Raw genomic sequence first — 20,870 nt, 5'->3', positions numbered from 1 at the left:
TGCATGATACAAGCTGCCTGTTGGAATTTGCACACGACATCAATTATCACGTCTGGATTGGGGAGAAATAATTGATGTTCGATTTCGGGGATGGACACAAATTAAAAATTAATGCACGAATGAACATTCATGATAGTTGCAGATACAATTAATTCAGTTAATAGTAATACTATATAAGTTTATTTGAACCTGGATAACTGAGAATCCTATAAGCAGGTCGCGACATTTTTGACCTCCGAAATCCTTGATATCTATTAATAGGATGTACAAAAATCCCGCTCCCATATACTTTCACTTTTCCAGGTCCTATTCTATGACTAAAAACAAGTATGAATTAAAAAAATAAAATAGAAAAAGTACGACTGCTCTGCCATATTGAATACCTTCAAATAATAATTAGTGACACTCGAGATGATGTAAAGATTCTATCGATACCCCATATATCTAAATCTGTTCAGGCATTTAGTAGTAATGGCGGAAAAAGAAACTCACATACATACATGCAAACATACACACATATCCACATATACCTACACATGAACCCTGAAAATATCCCACTTCTATTTTTCTATTTTTGAACACTCGTGTAAATAAATAACTAAACAGTGCATAGTCCACGTAAGAGTGCATTTTAATAGTCAGTTTCAAGGTTAATTTTCTCTGGTCCTGTCTACGATAACAATTTACGCCAAACAAAACCAATGTAAAAGGTAAATAGAGAATAAACCTGACAGTGTTCAGTTTCAAAAGCTGGAAGCAATTTGAAAGAATTGATATTCTACAGTTGAATAGGTAGGTACCACTGGAACATGGTAAAGCACTTAAGACAGAGTGAGGGAATTTATTATTGAAATTGAATAAACGATTTCTTTTGAAGCAAACTTACTCTGATACTGAAAGAATTTTGGATATTTGGAGCAGTTTTGTTTGATTAGCAAAACTGAAACGGCAATTAACGAGCTTATGCAAGCATAGAACGAACCAACCGAATATGCGATTCAATCTTATAACATAGTCTGCAGTTGACAGTTCGCAGTTGCAACGTTAACCAACGTTCTTGGTGCAATGAAAACTCAAGGTCCTCAAGCTTAGAACAATTAGAATTGATTGGGTATCTTTACCGTAACGTGATTTGAACCGATATAATTGCCCTGATGATAGCCAGGACCTAAGTGTTATTAAAAATTCATAAATAAACGACTCTAGTTTTTCCGATGTTTCATTCAATAATTCACAAATGTCCTTTGAGAGTAGTTTTGTTTGATTAGCAAAACTGAAACGGCAATTACCGAACTTGTGCAAGCATAAAACGAACCAACCGACCATGGATTCAATGTTATAACAAAGTTTGCAGTTGCACCGTCAAATTTGGTGCAAAGCAAACTCAAGGTCCTCGAGCTGAGAACAATTTGAACTGATTGGATATCATATTTGCGAGAACACGGGAATTCACTTATTGCAGAGTAAAAGAGATCGTAAGAACGTTAGGATTGATGAGGATTCCCAATAATAAATTATTGTTTCTGAGTAAAAGGAATTATTGATGTTTCGTTTGAGAGATAGAATTTAGGTATTAGGAGTTTCTCATTCAGACAAATAGAACGACACGTTCAAGAGTTAGGTACTTACTTATTTCTATGAAAATTCAGCAGGCATGTAATAGCAGTTCTGTGCGACGTCATGAAATAAATGCTTGTCAGAGGCAGAGGTTCGAAAATAGAAACATATTATTAGCTACTCCCTCGTATTTGTTTTAATTAAGACCTTGGCCTGGACTAAATTGGAAATTCGTCCTTATTTAGCGTAGATATTACTTTTATTTATAGAAATGTTTGTTGATGTAAAAAGTAAAAGCTTAATCCCGATTAATTTGTTTGTTTTGCCTCTTAATAAAGACGTGTTACTTTAGAGGTAACGCAGACGGCCGCTTTATGCCTGCTTTATAACCTTCTTTAGAACTGACTGTTAGTTAGCGCATGAGTTACATACCGGTTAATTTCTAACCTTCTCTCGTCAAAAATCGAACCGAGTCGAAGAGTTGATCCTACATACTTAATACTTATGTTATGTTTTTTGGAACTCTGGAACAGTTTAATGTTCCATATTATGCTATTTCCGTCAACTTTTATAGTATTAAGTGTTAGGGATATTTGGGAGTTTTGTGTGTTTTACTGAATAAGTACCTAATTACTCATTTAAGAGTTGTTAACGTACCGCTTTTAGAAACTAAAAGCAAACGAGAAATACATCCACCACAGCTCTCGCCCACGCTGTGAGCCCCAGCAGAAAAGGTCGCCATGAATTTCCTAATGTAATTAAACTTTCAAATGGAAGGGAGCTTGCCTGCACGCCCGACCATTTAGCTAGGGATATATTAGAGGAGCTTAATGAGAAAATACAGCAAAGAAATTATAGTACACCCTTAATTACATTCCTAAGGAGTACACATCTACTTCAAGTGTCGCCTAAAGCGGAGTCATAAAATGTTGTCAAAAAGAACTAGACGTTCGTTGGTGTTATTTACGTCGTAGATGTTAAAGTCTAACCGTGAGTTAGCACTAAACAAGTGTAAATTAAAAATTTATAACACCCCCGACGATCCAAAGTATTTGAGTTTTCCAAAACATCATTTTCAAATAAATAATTATGTATTTAGGCAACGTCCATCTTGACAGCTTGACATTTGTCTATTGACATAATATTAAGAACCTAACGGTTATCTAACCTTCTTTTCTACAAGAAAACTAGAAAAGAGCTGATAACTCTTAAACGGCTGAACCAATTTTTAACCTCCGACCCAAAAAGAGGGGTGTTATAAGTTTGACGTGTGTATCTGTGTGTCTGTGTATCTGTGTATCTGTCTGTGGCATCGTAGCGCCTAAACGAATGAACCGATTTTAATTTACTTTTTTTTGTTTGAAAGGTGGCTTGATCGAGAGTGTTCTTAGCTATAATCCAAAAAAATTGGTTCAGCCGTTTAAAAGTTATCAGCTATTTTCTAGTTTTCTTGTAGAAAAGAATTCAAAATTCAAAATTCAAATTATTTTTATTCAATTAAACTTTTACAAGTGCTTTTGAATCGTCAAAATAATTTACCACTGGTTCGGAATGCTGTTCCGAAGGTTAGATAACCCTTAGGTTCATAATATTCAAGTGTCAATTGACAAATGTCAAGCTGTCAAGATGGACGTTGCCTAGATATACATTATTATTTATTTGAAAATGATTTGTCGGGGGTGTTGAAAATTTTTAATTTACACTTGTTTTAGATTATAGCTAAGAACACTCTCGATCAAGCCACCTTTCAAACAAAAAAAACTAAATTAAAATCGGTTCATTCGTTTAGGCGCTACGATGCCACAGACAGATACACAGATACACAGATACACAGACACACAGATACACAGATACACACGTCAAACTTATAACACCCCTCTTTTTGGGTCGGGGGTTAAAAACATTCAATATGTGGACGTTCGACAAGTGACGTATGGACTAACGAATCTCATAACTTCTGTTGTTGAATTTCCGTTCGCACTGCAGAAAATCGGGCTACTAAATTCTATATACATAATCATTATGATATATTAACAGAAAACCGAATTTTCAACATATTTTTATGTAGGTATATGTTTTATAATTGTGCAAACGGTAAAACCCCGTTCACTCGACATTTGCACTGCACGTTTTTAACCCCCGACCCAAAAAGAGGGCTGTTATAAGTTTGACGTGTGCATCTGTGTATCTGTGTGTCTGTGTATCTGTGTATCTGTGTATCTGTGTATCTGTCTGTGGCATCGTAGCGCCTAAACGAATGAACCGATTTTAATTTAGTTTTTTTTGTTTGAAAGGTGGCTTGATCGAGAGTGTTCTTAGCTATAATCCAAAAAAATTGGTTCAGCCGTTTAAAAGTTATCAGATATTTTCTAGTTTTCTTGTAGAAAAGAAGGTTAGATAACCCTTAGGTTCATAATATTCAAGTGTCAATTGACAAATGTCAAGTTGTCAAGATGGACGTTGCCTAGATATACATAATTATTTATTTGAAAATGATTTGTCGGGGGTGTTGAAAATTTTTAATTTACACTTGTTGCAGGATAAATCTTATCGAATACGTAGTGGCGCATACAGTGAGTACCTGTAATAAAATCATTGGCATGTTGTTGTATTGCAAACGCATATACAGTTTTAGCCGTGTGAACGTGTGACAGAAAAAAAACGCGGTGCTAATGCCGTGTAAACGAGATCCAACTTGTACAGTTAGTGTTAAGAAATGTTTGCTCTTGCATATTTACTGTATCAAAGTTTCAATATTTCATAATCTACAATTTCTAGTAAGAAAATAATAACGAAGCGTAGAGCATTAAAAGCAAACTATAAAGTGTTTGAAAACCTCGTGTTTTTATTACCAACGTAAGCTCCTGCCGGTGTCGAGGGACTATGCAAATAAAGGATACGTCGATTTCGCGTCAAATGAAGCGGTCGAAAGAAACTTTATTGATGTAGAGAATTCCTATTGGAATGGTTTCTAGCAAATATTATATGCGGTCAATTGTAAATAGAAAATATAAATAATTTTAAAAAATCCTCTTGTGCAATCCAGTAGGAAAATTAACAGATGCCTTTATTGATCTTAGAGTTCACGTCTCATATTTTACGCCCACATTTAGCGAATAGCAACCCAAATATTGTTGAAGTTAAAAAATATATTTAGAGTTTAGACTTACTAGTTAGTTACTCCATTTACAAGTAAATACATCTATAACACTAAATGCTGCCCGGGGAACTCTGAATTTTCGTGGAATTTGAGTTGAAAAAGAAGATTTTATATCTCTACGGGATAGGTACCTACAAGCTATCTCTGATTTTCGTTAAAATCTATTTACCGATCGAACAGTGAAAAGTTAACAAATGTAACAAACAGACAGACAAACAGAGTTACTTTTAGATATTATGTATTTTTAGCAAAAAACCTTAGTAAACAATTTTTACGTTCAATTGTACCCATTTTTACGACATGTATGAATTAAATATCGCTCAGTCCGTATAAAACATGACAAAGCTTTGAGTTTTTCGAATCAATTTCTCCGCGGTAAGCCTGCTCGCTTTCATCTCTCTGAATGGAGCAAGAGTGTTTCGGAAATCAGAATAATTTTATTCATCTGTTGAAAATAACCTGAATTTTTATGATTAACGGAAAATTTCCGGTTATAAATGTATTGAGTAAGGCACTCTTCATCAAAAAGAGAATGATGATTATTAAGATTGAAGATTAAATCACTAAAATTAAACTTGGATAATGATTTACTGGATAAATCAGGATTACAACCTTTAAATTAAACTAGCCTTTGTGGGCGCAAAGACTTTTAAATAAGTAAATATCAACTCGAGTTGTTGCTCTTTCTATCTCGTAAATTCTTCTATCTGAATTATTTCTCTTCTATTTCTATAAGATAGGTAGGTACGACTTGCGCGAGAGACTGCTCTCGCACGAGCGCACCGCCGTAGGTATATTTCTTGGGTCATGTGATCAAGTGAGTGAGAGCCCGGCCTGATATTACTATTACCAAAACCCCTTAGTTACGCCCTTTAGCCATGCAGCTTAACTTTGCCCTTATAATCTAAACAGAAATACAATAGTTCAAAGGATCAAGCTCGCCTCTTTGACCTTCCAAATTATGATCCGGGTCTGTTACAGTTGACTAAGATTGGCATAAGTATGTACTAGTTACTTACCAACGTGAATTTCCACATAGATAAAGTTTATAACTAAGGGTGGTTTCAGACTAACGTTTTTTTAATCCAGGCGCCTATCGCGTATGCGAGCTTATAAGCGCGTCTACACTCTACGCTCGTACGAGACGTGCATAATATGACAAAAAGCTCACGTACATAATATGCGAACAAAAACGAGCTTACACGCGCTAAAATGCTAATCTGAAACCAATCTATAACACAGATTATAACTTCACTGAAGATCGGTTGCCTATTTGGTTTCCGACGGTCAACCTGGGTTACCAATTGTTTCTGTCCCAAATAACTGCATATAGACTGAACAGCAGGCAACTTCAAGGTATTTTCGTTAGTTCAATTCAAATTTCTTTATTGCGAAAATGGGTAAAGTGGAGATGTTACAAAAACAAAAAGGGTACAGCCAAATTCTGCCTATAAGCACGAAATATGTTATGATATAATAACTTATATAATAACTTATATAATACATACTTGTATAGTAGTTCTCTTTTTCTACTTACATGACGCGTAAGTATACCTATAACTGTGTTCACAAATGTAGAATGGTCTCTAACATAGCATAGTAAGAGTTTACAGATCGAAAAGTTTTCGTACAAACAGATCTCCACGGAATTCACCAAACGACCAATAACAAATGGTGTATCTCAGAAGAATCGACGCACGAAGAATTTATTGCCCGACCCTTCCAAATGCATATAGTTATCTACATTCTACATAGATACTTGTATAGAACGTAATAAAATGCTAAACACGCGCAATATCAGGCCCACTTAGCACCTCACAAATTATTCGGTAAGACCGTATTCACCGCCATAATTTCTCGCGCAAAGCCTCGGGGGATTTCCAATATCACCTTCAACTTACATTTCCGACGCCATTTTCTTATATTAGAAGTAAACTGAGGGTTAATTGCAAGGCGCTCGCAATCACAATCGCCTTTGAAATTGAAGACCCAAGCCAACTGAGATTGTAATTTGAATTGAATTGCTTCCACCGTCCAAAATCAAAGCATTTTATCATTCACTCTAAGATTACTTTGGCCACTCCGGGTTGATTTAAAATTACAATAAACTTTTAATAAACGGCTTTGAGTTAGCTAGCAATTTTTCATATTTTCATGCCAGCTACCGGTTTAAACTATTAAAAAAATAGGTAACCAGTGATCAAAACTGATTGCATAGTTAAAAAAAAATTTTATTGCTAATGCATTGCGCAATTACCCGTGCTCGTGGTGTTTACTGTATAATCTCTTTTTTTTAAAGCACCATACACCTTGATTCATAAACGCTTCAGGCAGTGAACTGTGAAGCGTTTTAAAAGCCTACGGAGGGAAAAACTAACTGTTGCGTTGAGGCCTCGTTATTCCGCTTGAGTGAGTGAGTGTTGAATGAAGAATGAATGGAGCAGACGAACCGTTGGAAAAATCACTTTCAGTTCTGCATTATAATAGAAAAGTATACGTACTTATATTTAATATAAAATTGTAGATACTTATGTAACTTGTTGTGCATGTTTTCTGTTTATCAGCGCAACTTAAGCCTAGATTCTAGACTGTATGAGTGACCATGTCATCTTCTGAAAGTCTGAAATCAGAGCGTACGTAGTCTTTGCTGTGACTTAAGACAGAGTTTAAACGAGACAGACTTCGCATAAGACAGTCTCGTTTTAACTCTGCCTAAGTCTAAGCTAAGTCAAAGTACGCTCTATAGATCTCAGCCTGTTGGAAGCTAGCTAGAGCTTGGATGGCGTTTTAGAAACCCATACCTTATCGGCTAAACATATAAATTGCTAGTGAAGACTATAGGTACGATAAATAGTAGCTCCTCAGATAGGTAATTCAATAGCTATTTAATTCATTTCAACGGCCTTTTTTTTCCTCTCTCGTCTGGCTTTACAAAGATATTAGCCAATGTCAAGTTTGTAGTTATTTGTAACAAAGTGTGGACCCCGTCTGTGCCGGCGCTCGCCGACATACGCACGGCACCCCCTTAGAGCGCTTTCCAGTCAGTTTTAACAAAAAAAACACTCCAAAAAGGCAGAGCACGCCCGCCAGCTAACACCAACACAAACGAAGTCCTCTTCAACGGCCTTACCTTATAATATGAAGTAATGTTAATATACAGTATATCTTGTTATAACGTTAAATTTAACAAGGAGGCCCCCAATTTCCAAAAGATGTCTATCAGTTCACACCCGAGAAAGTAAGCGTACCATCGCGTCGTATATTTCACGATAATGATCAACCTACCTTTACGTTCACATTAAGGAGGGCACTCACTATGAGGTGTGGCATGCAATGTATTTCGTTCTGTATCAAACTACAAGTGAGTACGACTCGCCCATGGTCACCGTGTACTTCGAGTTTCCAGCACATTGCGATCGCCTTTGTCTTCGCAGTAAAACCGCCACTCTATTTTACTCACTATACGCTTGACCACAATCACACCTGATGGATAGTGATTATGTGGCCTAAGACGGAACGCGTTTGTCTAGAAGATGAAGAATACCTACCTCTAATATCTACTACCTACCATTATTGCCATCAGTTGGCTGGTCTTAGATCGCTAGGTAGTGATTGGCTGCCAAATTGTACCTGCCTCTATTTTCGTTCTGCTTTTTATGAGTTTTCTCTGCACTAATTGTCGTGGTCCACAATAAAAATATATTCAAGCGGCAAGCAAGACAAGCGGCTCGTAATTGGCTCGCACCCACGTACTCAGTTTGATCAATATCACATACAATACATTGCGGGCTACACCTCTAGTGAGTACCCTGCTTTCCAGAGGTAATATCGCAAGTATGCACTCTATATAAAAACCGCTAACTTTTTTTTTTATGAGAGAAACGTGCGAACGTGAAAATACCCAAAAGATTACACCTAACACGAAAAGGAAAATCAGGTCACAATAAAGTCTCCGAAATTCCATGTTACAGTAATAGCTTGAGCTTTCAACAACATCTATAAGAAGTAGCTAAAAGCTACAATTTTTATCAAGCTACGGCTGCGGGATTGATTGTAGCTTGGCTAACTCTATAAATTTAATAAAGCTCTGGAACCTTAGGAATTGTAGAATTATGTGTTTCAAAATTCAAGTCTATTTATTAAGGCAGTTGCATTGTTCAGCAGACAAGCCACTCGACTATGCAAAATGCGAATAATAATGGAAGTTAGGTTTGCACTTGACCGCGATCTTGCGGCAGATAAAGGCTGCAGCAAACAAAACGCGCGACGGCCGAAGGCAGGCCGCAAGTTCAACGCATCTTCTAGAAATTGTAATACAAGGAACTATATGAAAGCGTAGACGTGTTTATCTGAGCCTGTGGTTTACCGGATTTCCGTAAAAATGTGTAGTTTACAAGTTACAAATATCTTTGAGCGCATGTATAATTTTAAAACTACACATTCTTACAGAAATGTTTGATGTTTGTGTGTATTTCAATCTTTCATGACGCTAAGAGGAGAAAGACGCACAGAAAACTGATTCCACTCTGAAGCTCTAAATCTCGCATAACAATCGGTAGAGCTTTGAAGAGCCTATATTAGCTGGCGGTTGTTAAAACCTGCCACCAGATCAAAACAACGCAAGGTTTTTTAATGCTTTATTAAAAGCAATGATGTGGTCTAAATCGGAGTGCGCTTGTCTAAGAGATGCTCATTCACTCTTGCCTTGAAAGTATTTAAGTTACCCGTGGCAAAAACACGGTTGCCGGAAGAGCATCTTAGCTGTTCGCATCAGAAAAGTTGAACATTTCGTATACGAGTAGTGAAATTCCTCAGCACACTCTCCCCTAAGGTCTAGAAAGATTAAGGTTAACAGCTCCTTAGTGTTAAGATAAATCCAATTCTATAGAGCTAGTGGAATTGTATTGAGCGAAGAAAATAATGAAGTTAGGAAGGGGAAGTAATTAAGCTTCGCGCTACTGAATCGTGGAACTGACTTCAATTGTATTTTAAACAGCTATCTCCTCTAAAGTTATTATTTAATTTGGTCATTGTTGATAACGGATCGTAGAGCTGATTTCTAAGCGAAATCACTTCGCGAACTTTGCTACTGTTGTAGAGTCTGTAGAGGCATGCAGCCTCTTTTAAGACCGGCAGCTGCGAAGAAAGCAACACACTTTGCAGCTGTCACTTAGAGAACACAATTTGAATTCGGAACGATTCAAAATATCTTGCTGGCCTGGACGAACCCCGGGCAGCGCATTCAACCACTTCACTTCAGATCATCAAGACCGAAATACCTCGGTCTAGCATCAAGCTCCGGCCCTCGTTTTTCTACTACAGTTTTAATTGTAACCAAGGCACATGTTGTAAATACAGCCCAAGTAATACAAGTGATAATATGTAGCGGTATTTTTATTTATCAGTTATCTATCATACGCTGCAAGGCTGCTACATATTCTGGTGACCGCCGAGAAGAACACGCAAGCATATGGGTTACATATTCTGGTGACCGCCGAGAAGAACACGCAAGCATATGGGTTACAAGTCAATTCAGTTTTCCGAAAGTGCAATATCTTTTGGAGAACTTGCTTCTCTTTCTTCGTTATCACTTTGCGGCACGAAAACTAAGCGTTTTTTCAGAAGGAAATATATAGATTTAGACATGTTTATGATTAACAATTATTTTAAAAGCAGTTTCCTCATTTGGTTCATGCAAGAATTCAATTCAACTCTTCTAAAGAGATCACGAGATATTTTAGATGAAGAAGTTTCGAACCTTATCTGTTGGATAATATCGCCCCCATTCCTAGCACCTACACCACAGATATTTGGAAGACAAAAGGTGAATTACCGGTTTATTATAGTTTAGAAACAAAACTGTCTAGTGCGTTCCTCTACTCAATACTTTTGTTTTAATCTCAGAACCCCCATATCAACTTTCATTTTATCAAGCACCTTTTAAAAATTGCCCGCGGCCCCCGGGCCGTGAGCAAAATAAACACAGCAAAGATATCTCTTTCATCACCATTTGTAAATAATAGCTACATAATTATTATATTGTACAAAACAGAAACAAAGCTTTTTCGCTCAACCGTCAAAGCTCCCTTGTGAGTTGAGCGTTATTAAAAATTCCCTCACGTAAACACAAAAGTGTGACGGGATGACACGAGTAGGGTACGCGTTGAAGGGTGCGGGATTGATTTCCGAAACAATAAGATGTAACTACCCTTTGTGCTCTTTTTGCAAAGACTGAATATTTGCGCAAATTATGAAAACAAATTAAGGTCTGACAGCCTTTACTCTACATATTCATGGGACTGGGCCTAAGAGACAGAAAAGATGTAGACTCAGAGCATGTTGACTGGTGAACCATGAGAGGATACAGTAAAAATGCCTTTGTTAACGCACGTTTTATATACGCAACATCGACAGCGATGCAAACTGCATAACTACCCACTACCTAGTGGGTAGTTATGCAGTAAAATGCGAAAGTGTGTCCGAGTTATTGGTTTGTTGGTTCGTCCTTCAATTACGTCACATCAGAGTAACTGGTCGACGTGATTTTTTGCATGGGTATAGTAAAAGACCTGGAAAGTGATTTAGACCACCACAGATTTTAAAAACCATAATCTACGCGGACAAAGTAGCATCAGCAAGATGAGAATATATGCTAACGTTGAACGGGCACGACTCAGAGTCTCGACTTTCGATTATCGTGCTCGCAGCGCGTTTTACTTGCGTCTGCACGCGAAAATGTCGCCATGTGCAGACTAACTACCAAATTAATTAGAGCTACTGGTTTATCTAAGAAAGCGCTGACTACTGGGAGTACTCACAGAGAGCCATCAGATTCAATACATCAGAATACAACAGTCTTTAAACGGGATACGTAGCGACGTGTTTGAAGCCGACTAATAGGACCGCTTCATTTTAGTCATCAAACCCATCAAAGCTAAGATGAACGGCTGAGCAAGCTATGAATATGGATCAGTCCTATTGCTTTGATACGCATCCCTAACAGATAACACATGTAAGAGTCCTCACATAATGGGGTCCTCGCAATATGAACATGTATTATCCTCCATCTCTGCCCAAGCTTTATGAAAGTTTTGACTATTACAGTAAGAATTGCAATCAAAATAGCTTTTTAGTAGCTGTTAGTAGCTGGTACCCAATTGAAAAGATGCGTGTCGCATCATAGTTTGGTAACAGGGGGGCCAATATTGTTATCTTAAACTAATTGTCAAACATTTACTTAACAACAACGAAACGAGTATTATGCAGTGGCAGTATAATTTTAAGGCTTTTTATACGAACCAGTAAAAATGGAATAAAGAACAGTTTAAAAAAAAACTTGGCTAAAGAGAAGCTTTAGCGAAGTTGTTTTACAACTTAATCTATTCAGGTTAAGTTGTGCTTGAAGAGACGGACACCTCAAAAGATACTAATTTATTTCTGACTTGAACATTTTATTTTATTTTATAAATTACTGGATGCGATTTGATCAAGATAACATGTTCAATCATAGATGTGTTCAATGTTAAATTAAAATCACTGAATTTAAGGGAGCCTTTTTTATTCAATCTTCAAACGCCTTACATTAAAATCCTTCTTCTTTCTAATTTTTACCCGACTACGGCAGGTTTATGATTTTAGCAGTCTATGTATGTAGGTTTGTAGGATGAAAGAATTTTAAATGAATTAAATACAAAAAGTTATATTCTTCATTTAGTTGAGTTTAGTTAGAGAAATATTTCATTCTTTTGTTACAAAAGAATGAAATATTTCTCTTGGTGGACGATAAATAAGATTAAAATTACAGGAGGCGGAGGATCCGGAAGAAGGAATATTAATCATTTGGAGAACGAAACTACGTTTAGCCAGCTTTAACACAATCCACCTACTTATAAAAACAATGGCATAACATACCTTACCGTTCCACCAATTTACATTCACAATATCTATTCATGTGTAATAAATCGCTTATCATCCTCTTTTTCGACACGTTACTGAAGTGAAAAATTCTATACAGTGGAACCTAGTTATAGAGCTATGTGCAATTTAAATAGTGACTGGTCTACTAGTCATTTGCCTATCTGAAATTATATTAAAAGTCCTGACTCACTTATGAACACGAGCCCGATCTCTCGAACCTAGAAAGCTGAAATTTAGATATCACAGTTTCCCTTTAAGCAGACAAGGATAAGGCTGAGATTTTTTTAAATAGGTACCCACGGGAGCGACCTTTAACACTACAGCTATAGCCTAGCTGAAGGGCGCAATTTCGCTAATCACCAACCCTATAATAAATGCGAAAGTGTGTTGGTTTCTCCTTCAATCACGCCGTAATGACGCAACGGATCGGTGTGAATTTTTTTTATTTTAAAAATCTAAATCCAGCGGACCAAGTCGCGAGCCTCAGCCAGTATAATATTATATCTGAAAATATCTTACTGATTTTAAAAATAAACCACTCCGAATTGTTGGTTGTTACAGAAAATGTTTCACACTAATAAATAATTTATTTTTGAGATCCCAAATTGAGATAACAATTATTGTTATCTCAATTTGGGCAAGAAACATTTTTACCGAAAACGTGACGGCTAATTTCAACGCAGCATTTCTTCACCGTTTCCTTTATTTATCAAGATTCTGCACACACCAAACATTTTCTTAATCAGAAACTTGGCAAGTCGAACACACAATACCTCGGCGTAAGTTAGTGGGGGTCTTAATCTCCGCAAACAGGGTTATTGCCCCCGTGAGTCAGTCGGAAAACTAAGTAGGTGCAAAATAGACTACGCCACCGATCAAGTAGTGGATTTTATTGGAATAGTTCCGAAGCATTTCAACTCATCGAGATTTATCTGGCAAATAGTGATTGATCGACTGCCTGGAACATCAACGCCGTGCTAAGATTGCTGTTACTTGGAATCACGAAGCTTTGAAGCTATAATATAACCGATAGATAGATTTATAGACTATACCTGGATTTATTTATTTTGTGTACTAAAACATACATATTGAAGGAACCATGCACAAGGACAACTTATCTCTTTAAGAAATTTCTACCAAGAGCCTTGTGGGAACTAAGATCTCTTAGTGCAGAGTAGGTACTAATAATATATGTACTAAGAAACCACCTATATATAATATAGATATATGTACCTAATGAACGTGTCTTATTTCAAAAATCATCTTGGCACATGCCTACGTAGTATCTATGTGGTGAATGAAGTAGGTAAGTAATTACAGCGCGCGTCACGAAATTTGAAAAGGCTCTCTCGGATCGTGGAAATCACTTCATTTAAATTACAATTGACTATGGCGCAGTAAGTACATATCAGCATTTATGGCGAGAATTTTATTGGTTGGTATAAAAATCATAAAAATAAACATGAAGAAAGCAATGCTTCAGGAGAAATTCTGCACTTTTGCAAAAACCAACTTTAAAATTCTGCTCTTTGAATCCGAGGTTTTAATTTAAATATCTTACAAAATATGGGAGTTCTCAATCATTCTGCTAAATCATTTCAATTTATAGTTAGATGTATCACACAACTATGGACGTACAATACAATTATTGTAATAAAATGAGCACTGGATTTCAGCCAAGCGATTTCCAAAATCAACTAAATTATAGTGACAAATATAAAAATTCAATTTGTGACCTGCTCTCGTAGCCAACAATTAAAGCTCTTGGTAGGTTTATATACTAAAATAAAGTATACAATGAGATGGGTGTAAATATCCAACCAACCCATAATATAGTGTTGTGTCAAAGGAAACAAACAGGTTCTATTTCTTTTCCTGAAGGTAACATGAATTGTATCAAGTTTGTGACGGCAACGAGGCGGTGTGCTTAGGTTCGCGGGAGATATCTTTCAACAATGCTGACAGGGACATTCGCTATAATACCTTATCACAAAATATTTTTGTGTAACAATCTTTGCCGTCTACTTTTTCGGAAAAGTTCGTTACGAAATAGAACGAAATAATTTTACTGGTATTTAATACTAGCTTTTATCCACGACTTTATCCGCATGATTTATTTAATAGCCTTAACTGATGCCTGCCACTTCTTCACGTGGATACAGGTTTTTTAAAAATCCCGTAGGAATTCTTTAATTTTCTGGGATAAAAAGTAGCCTATGTGTTAATCCAGGGTGTAATCCATCTCCATTCTAAATTTCAGCTAAATGCGTCCAGTAGTTTTTGCGTGAAAGAGTAACAAACATCCATACATACATAGAAACTTTCGCGTTTATAATATTAAGTAGTAATATTATCATGAAGACACATCCTAAAACGTTAATGGATTTAGTGAAAGTACTTAAATCATCAATTTCAGTCTTTTTCACAAACACGTAACGAACAAAATCTTTTCTCCTAATAATAACGCAATTATAAAAACTATAACGGACGAATGAATTTAATAAAAACAATTGCGTTTGTAACGCAAGAAAATGTTTTAAATCTATTATTATATTTTTGTACAATGACGTGATAGCTCTATCATGTAATTATCTGTAAATTATTTTGCACTAAGTGTTTTACAATGAACATTCTGTTTTTTTTTTTTTTGGAGATGACTACACGTCATTACGTCTATCACTCTTGAAAAAATGAGCATGGATATATTGATATCCATGCTCATTTTTTGAATTATTACTATTGAGTAAAAATTATTTTATAGTTTAGTTTAATAAATGAACGTCCACTAACCTGTCTGTCCATAGGCGAAGATACAAGCATTGTATCCTTCGAAGGCGTTGTCGAGGATGTCTCGACCGAGACATTCGAATACAGTCTTTTGTGAGGCGAAGTGGGGCAGCGTGGGTTCTAAGGAGAAGAAACAGTGGTCGAACGCGAACGTCTTTGGTTGTTTCCTGGAACAAAAAGAAAATCAGATCAGAACTGACTGTAAGGAAAATCGTCCACCATGACTTTTTGCAGCAATGCGTATTGCAAAAAACTTGCGATACATAACGATGCATGGCTGGCTCGTGTACTAGCAAAGCCTACAAATCTGTATCGCAACTGTCGTGACTCAGAAGTCGCCGTAGGCGATGTCTCTAAGATGTTGAAGTATTAAATTTATTTTTATAGTAGGTAACACTATAATTTATTTTGTTATAGTAACATAGCATATTACTCGGCGAACTGGATGACGCCATTGAAAATATTTATCATGTAAGGTTACTTGTGCTATGCCATGTTTGAATTGGACCGCAGAAGTTTTTTTTAGAAGTCTCAGAAGAAATGGCTGATACCGGTAAGCGGCGCAAGTATGCCTCTCTTATCGAGAATTACATTTTTGTTCCGTTCGCCTTGGCGACCCTGGGGCCACGGAGTTTGAGTGCAAAAAAAAATTACGAGACATTTCACCGCGGTTAATAGTCTCATTTGGGGGCAGAAGGGCTAGGTTATTTTTAGCGCAAAGGTCAGCCTGGCTGACTGGCACGGAAATGCAGCCAGTGTTTTTGACACCATTCCACGCGGACATAATATCTGCAGTAATTAGATAAGGCTTGCTTTGTTTTATTGTAACATTTTCAATAAATAAAGAAGTTTTTTCACGATTATAATATTCTACAAGGGCAAAAATAAATTCGACCTCGAAATCCTCCGGAACCTTTGTCTCGCTGTAGAGGAAACCGTAATCATATATAGTACAAGGTTGTTTCTAAGTAATTAAGGTCATACGATAGAGTTACCACTGGACTTGACTCTGTGAACGCCACACTATATAAGCAGCTTAAGAACCCGCTTCATAAAAGCGATAACTCATTGATGCGTAGAACCTAAAACAGTGCTGTTTCCACAGATGACGGAAACCAAGTTATTTGTGCGTATCACCCTTTCCTTCTAACTGCACCTCACCCCGAGAGAGGCCAGGTGAATGAATTTACTTTTAAATACCATTAAAGGTGCCCACGCACTGGAACTGAACTGCAGCCGAACTGCGCGTCGCGGCAGCGCGCTGCACGATATTCTCTTCACGTAAGCAGCTTTTATTAAAGATGCGTGGGCACCTTTAATAAAAGCTGCTTATAATATAACATGGCGTGTGATGGCATTATTTATTTGTTTCCGTATCATTTTTGCTTCGATCCCTTTACTTTCTAACCTTTCAATCTAGCAGAAACATCAAAGCTAACATTTCCCAATGCCAATGCCGTACTGAAAATGAAACCTTGTCTACTGTCGGGGATAGTAATTAAAGTAATTCACGAAACTCGCACACTACTCATAGTCGTACTATGTCATTAAGCATAATCCTATAAGTTTATCATTTGTTAGCGAGACACGAAGGCCCAGATGGCTTAATTAAATTAAGCTAATGGATATGTTCCACACACGTCCTTGTTCATAGACCTGTATTGTTTATGTGTAATTCGTCTTTATCATAGCTGACATTTCCAAATCTCAATGACACACTACATTATTATAGGCTTTTTTGACCGAAAACACGAAATTGGATGGGGTTTAGGGTTATAGGGCTTAAGCAAAGTAGGTAATCTTTAAACAATTAATGTACAAAGTAATGAAAGTTGTATGGGCTGTGGCCTAGTTACAACAGCGCAACACCTATATTTATTAATAAATATAATAGCTAGTCGTCCGCGTGGATATAATTTTCTCAAATTTTGATTTTGCGGCATAAAAAGTAGTCTATGTGTTAATTTAAGGTATAATTTATCTTAATTCCAAATTACAGCCACTTTTATTTCAGTCACTCGGGAACGAAAGTTACACTGTGCAAAGTTCCATAATAAAGAAGTAATTTAAAATCCATCATATGATTTGAATTAAATATAAGAAAGCTAAAATATGAGTTATTTAACACCCACCTACTATAAATAATGGACTAAGAACGAGCGCGTGCCAGACCTTCGTTATTTTATAAAAGCTGAAAGTTTATCTGTGTACTGTCCCTAAAACCGTAGCAACCCCCTGCCAGACGTCCTCAAACTTTTAAACTTGAAGGGCGTCTTGCCAGACGCCCGGTCCCAAGCGGTTGCCACGATACTAAGTGACTGGCAATGCATGACGCGACGTGATTACTAATACTATTCTGAAGAAAATATAAAAAAAATTGACTCTATACTTTGACGTAAGTTTTTTTTACACCTTTATCACCTGTTGTCTTCCATAGCCACCATGATCCAAACATCATAGTCGCTGATCGTTCCCCGCTGCTATGGGGACAATACGAAGAGAAACTTTCAGCTTTTATAATAAAACGAACGTCTGGCACGTGCTGGCTCTCTCTCTCTCTATAAGCTTTAAGAGCATTATTTTCCAACCAACTATAAATAAGAAAATAATCTCTCCGCTGGCGAACCGCTAATAACACAGTATAAGATCGCCGCAGGGGGATTATGGAAACTAAAGCACTACCATTTTTCATTTTCCGAGAGCTGCTTATTAGGTGGGTATCTATTTCTTTTGAAGTTTTGCAGTTAATAAGCATTGTGCCCTAGTATTTCTTCTTGTTGTACTAAGTTTTACTGGCCTAAAGAATTATTATTTCTGCTAGTTCCATTTACGGATGCTTAGCATTTTATAGAAGACTTCTTTATTACTTGTAGTTGATGTCTGTGACTACGATCGCGTGGATCAAGGTTTTTTTTTTAAATCGTGTGGGAACTTTTCGATTTCCTGGTATAAAAAGTATTCATCCGTCTCTTAGATGCTAACTATCTCTGTGTCACGATTGGTTCAGCGATTGAAAAAAGACAGACATACGTACTATCGCATTTATGATATTAATAGAATCTACACTCTGTGAAACAATTAACTGTTTGAGAGAGTTGATACCTTGTCTACTATGTTTGTTCTTTATATTATTAATAAAGAATCTTAGAAGAATGCATCTTATTTCACAGCAAAGACAATTTAATAATTTTCACGCTTCACGGGATAACATTTTCGAACTGTAGTAAAAACAGAACGGGCAATTACTTAAAGTAATTCATTACATCTGTCTTACAAATCCTAATTACACGGTGGTCTTAGTTTAAACACACGTTAAGAAGCCATTAAGTGAATTAATGGGAACCGTTTTCAGTAATAAGGCCTCCCATTCACGAGCCGCCGGATTGGTTCGTCACTGACTGCGCTGCGACTTACCCTTGTCCTAGCTAACTCTGAAAATGGGTAAAACTTCTGAACATTCTTTCTTGTAGGGTCTACATTACAAAGAGAACCTTGATTCAAAATCTCAAGCTTTTAGACAACGGTTTTGCTGTACGTTGATATGTCAGTTAGTTTCTCTTTTTGTCACCCATGGAGTATAGACAAATCTGAATTAAAAAGTCTTCACTTGTGCCTACACGTACTAATCACAGCCTAGCGAAGCTGTGGTTTGTAGGCTATATGCAGGTTGGTTCGGACATGTCGGTCGAAACGTATCGATGCCCGATACCAGCCGCGCAAAGTAATGTCTCGCAATACTGGGGGACCCAGCTACTGATTGAGATTTGAGGAGAGAGTCCGCAGGTATTGAGTTGATATCAAATCAGGTCGCAATCCGTATAGTGAATGGCGCACTTAAATTGTACAAACGTTACCGCAAGATTATAAACGGTTGGTGTAGTTTAGGGAGGTCATGACCCGCCCTTTTGTTCTAATCCCCCGGAGTGCCACTTTTAATACGCTTAATGGTTTTTCGATAATAATACTTCAAGCCCACAAATTCAGCCGTTTTTCTCGACCATAACTGATTAACTACTAAAGTGCCTACTTATCTGGATATTTATACGTACTTAATGATTTTTTTTTTAATTTTGAAAAGTTCTACATGAGTAAAGCTAGAAAGAGTCAGGTAGTCAACTAAATATATGTAAAAGGCGTTACCTAGTTACTGATATACGTCGCAAAATATCGACAACTATTTATCAGTCACCATTTTAGATAGACTAACACCTAATTTTAATACGCGTCAGTATTTATATCTAACTAGGTGAAGCCCGCGACTTGCGCAGACTTAGGTTTTTAAAATCCCGTGGGAGCTCTTTGATTTTCCGGGATAAAAAAGCCTATGTCACTCTCTAGGTTTTTAACTATATCCATGCAAAAAATTACGTCTATTTGTTGTAAAAACCAATTAAAAAATAAACAAACAAACACACTTTCGCATTTTTAACAAGGGTAGTGATATCGTAATTTTTTTGTACTCTACCCTAAGTTAGCAACGTAGCTTTTCTACTCTGTAGAAAGAAGCTGAATGACTCTACAGAAAGGATTGCTCGTTTCTTCAACTCTCCTCACAATAGCGATAAATGAAGAGAGATGTGTAGTGTGCTGCGGCGACGCAAAGAGCAACGCGGCACCTCCCTTCCTAGGGGAGTGAAAGATACATTATCTCTGCCAAAGTACCGGATCATTAGATCTAAAATATAAGGCGATTGGTTGATTCGTTGCAGCTTCATACAGATGCAATATTTGAAAATAATTTCTTAGTCAGGGTTTAGATAAGGTCTAGTCAAGAATTTCAAGTTTTTAGATTCAGCGGTTTGATCTGTACGTTGATACCTTTGTCGGTTAGTCAATTTCTCCTTTTATATATAGTTAATAATGTCAACGTATTATTAAATGTGTTATTGAATTTTCTGACTAATTCTGACTTGAACTGACTTTATAAAACGAGAAGTTCACTATTCCATCCGTATTTTTACACTACACCGATTTTTTCAAGATTTCTAGATCGATGCGAGTTATTATTTTTGTTCTGAATAGGAATTCAGTTAAGAGCACTGAGGTACGTAATTAGTGATTAAATAGAATTCTATTTATTATTTCATTTGCCTCATGCCTTCTTTAAACCCGTTTGTAACTATTTTTCAAATCACATTTTCAACAAGAAGTGCACATTCATTGTAGCGACTTTTAATCTCAATTGAAATTTCCCCACGCATGAAATGCCAGAACACTTTGTATCGAATGAGAGCGCTATGTCTACTCCTAGGCGAGTAGCTTGATGCGGCGACAGGATGACGGAACATTTGCCATGTTTGCCAGGGTACGAGAACCTACTCGCTGGCAGAAAGCCAAATACTTATTCATAATATGAAGAGAAACCGCAAAGCAATGACACCGAGACAGAATTTTTAAACAAAACAAAGTAAGTTATATTTTATGATACAAATATCAAAAGTTTTTATCC

The 20,870-nt window shown here is 36.7% G+C and overlaps 1 protein-coding gene across 13 annotated transcripts in view; it reads right to left on the bottom strand.

Annotated features, from left to right (window-relative positions):
• The window catches only part of LOC123874320 (kinesin-like protein KIF13B), a 184,443-nt gene that overhangs the window by 82,036 nt on the left and 81,537 nt on the right, over nucleotides 1-20,870 (bottom strand). For all 13 annotated transcript variants that reach the window (XM_045919584.1, XM_045919601.1, XM_045919621.1 and 10 more), the window contains exon 3: nucleotides 15,425-15,588. In XM_045919584.1, coding sequence (XP_045775540.1) covers nucleotides 15,425-15,588 — 164 coding nt within the window. The remainder of the gene's footprint in view (nucleotides 1-15,424; nucleotides 15,589-20,870) is intronic.

The sequence above is a fragment of the Maniola jurtina genome, chromosome 2, assembly GCF_905333055.1.
Source record: "Maniola jurtina chromosome 2, ilManJurt1.1, whole genome shotgun sequence".
Classification (NCBI taxonomy): domain Eukaryota; kingdom Metazoa; phylum Arthropoda; class Insecta; order Lepidoptera; family Nymphalidae; genus Maniola; species Maniola jurtina.
Note: the sequence above shows the minus strand (reverse complement) of the source record. Positions and strands in the feature narration are given on the sequence as shown.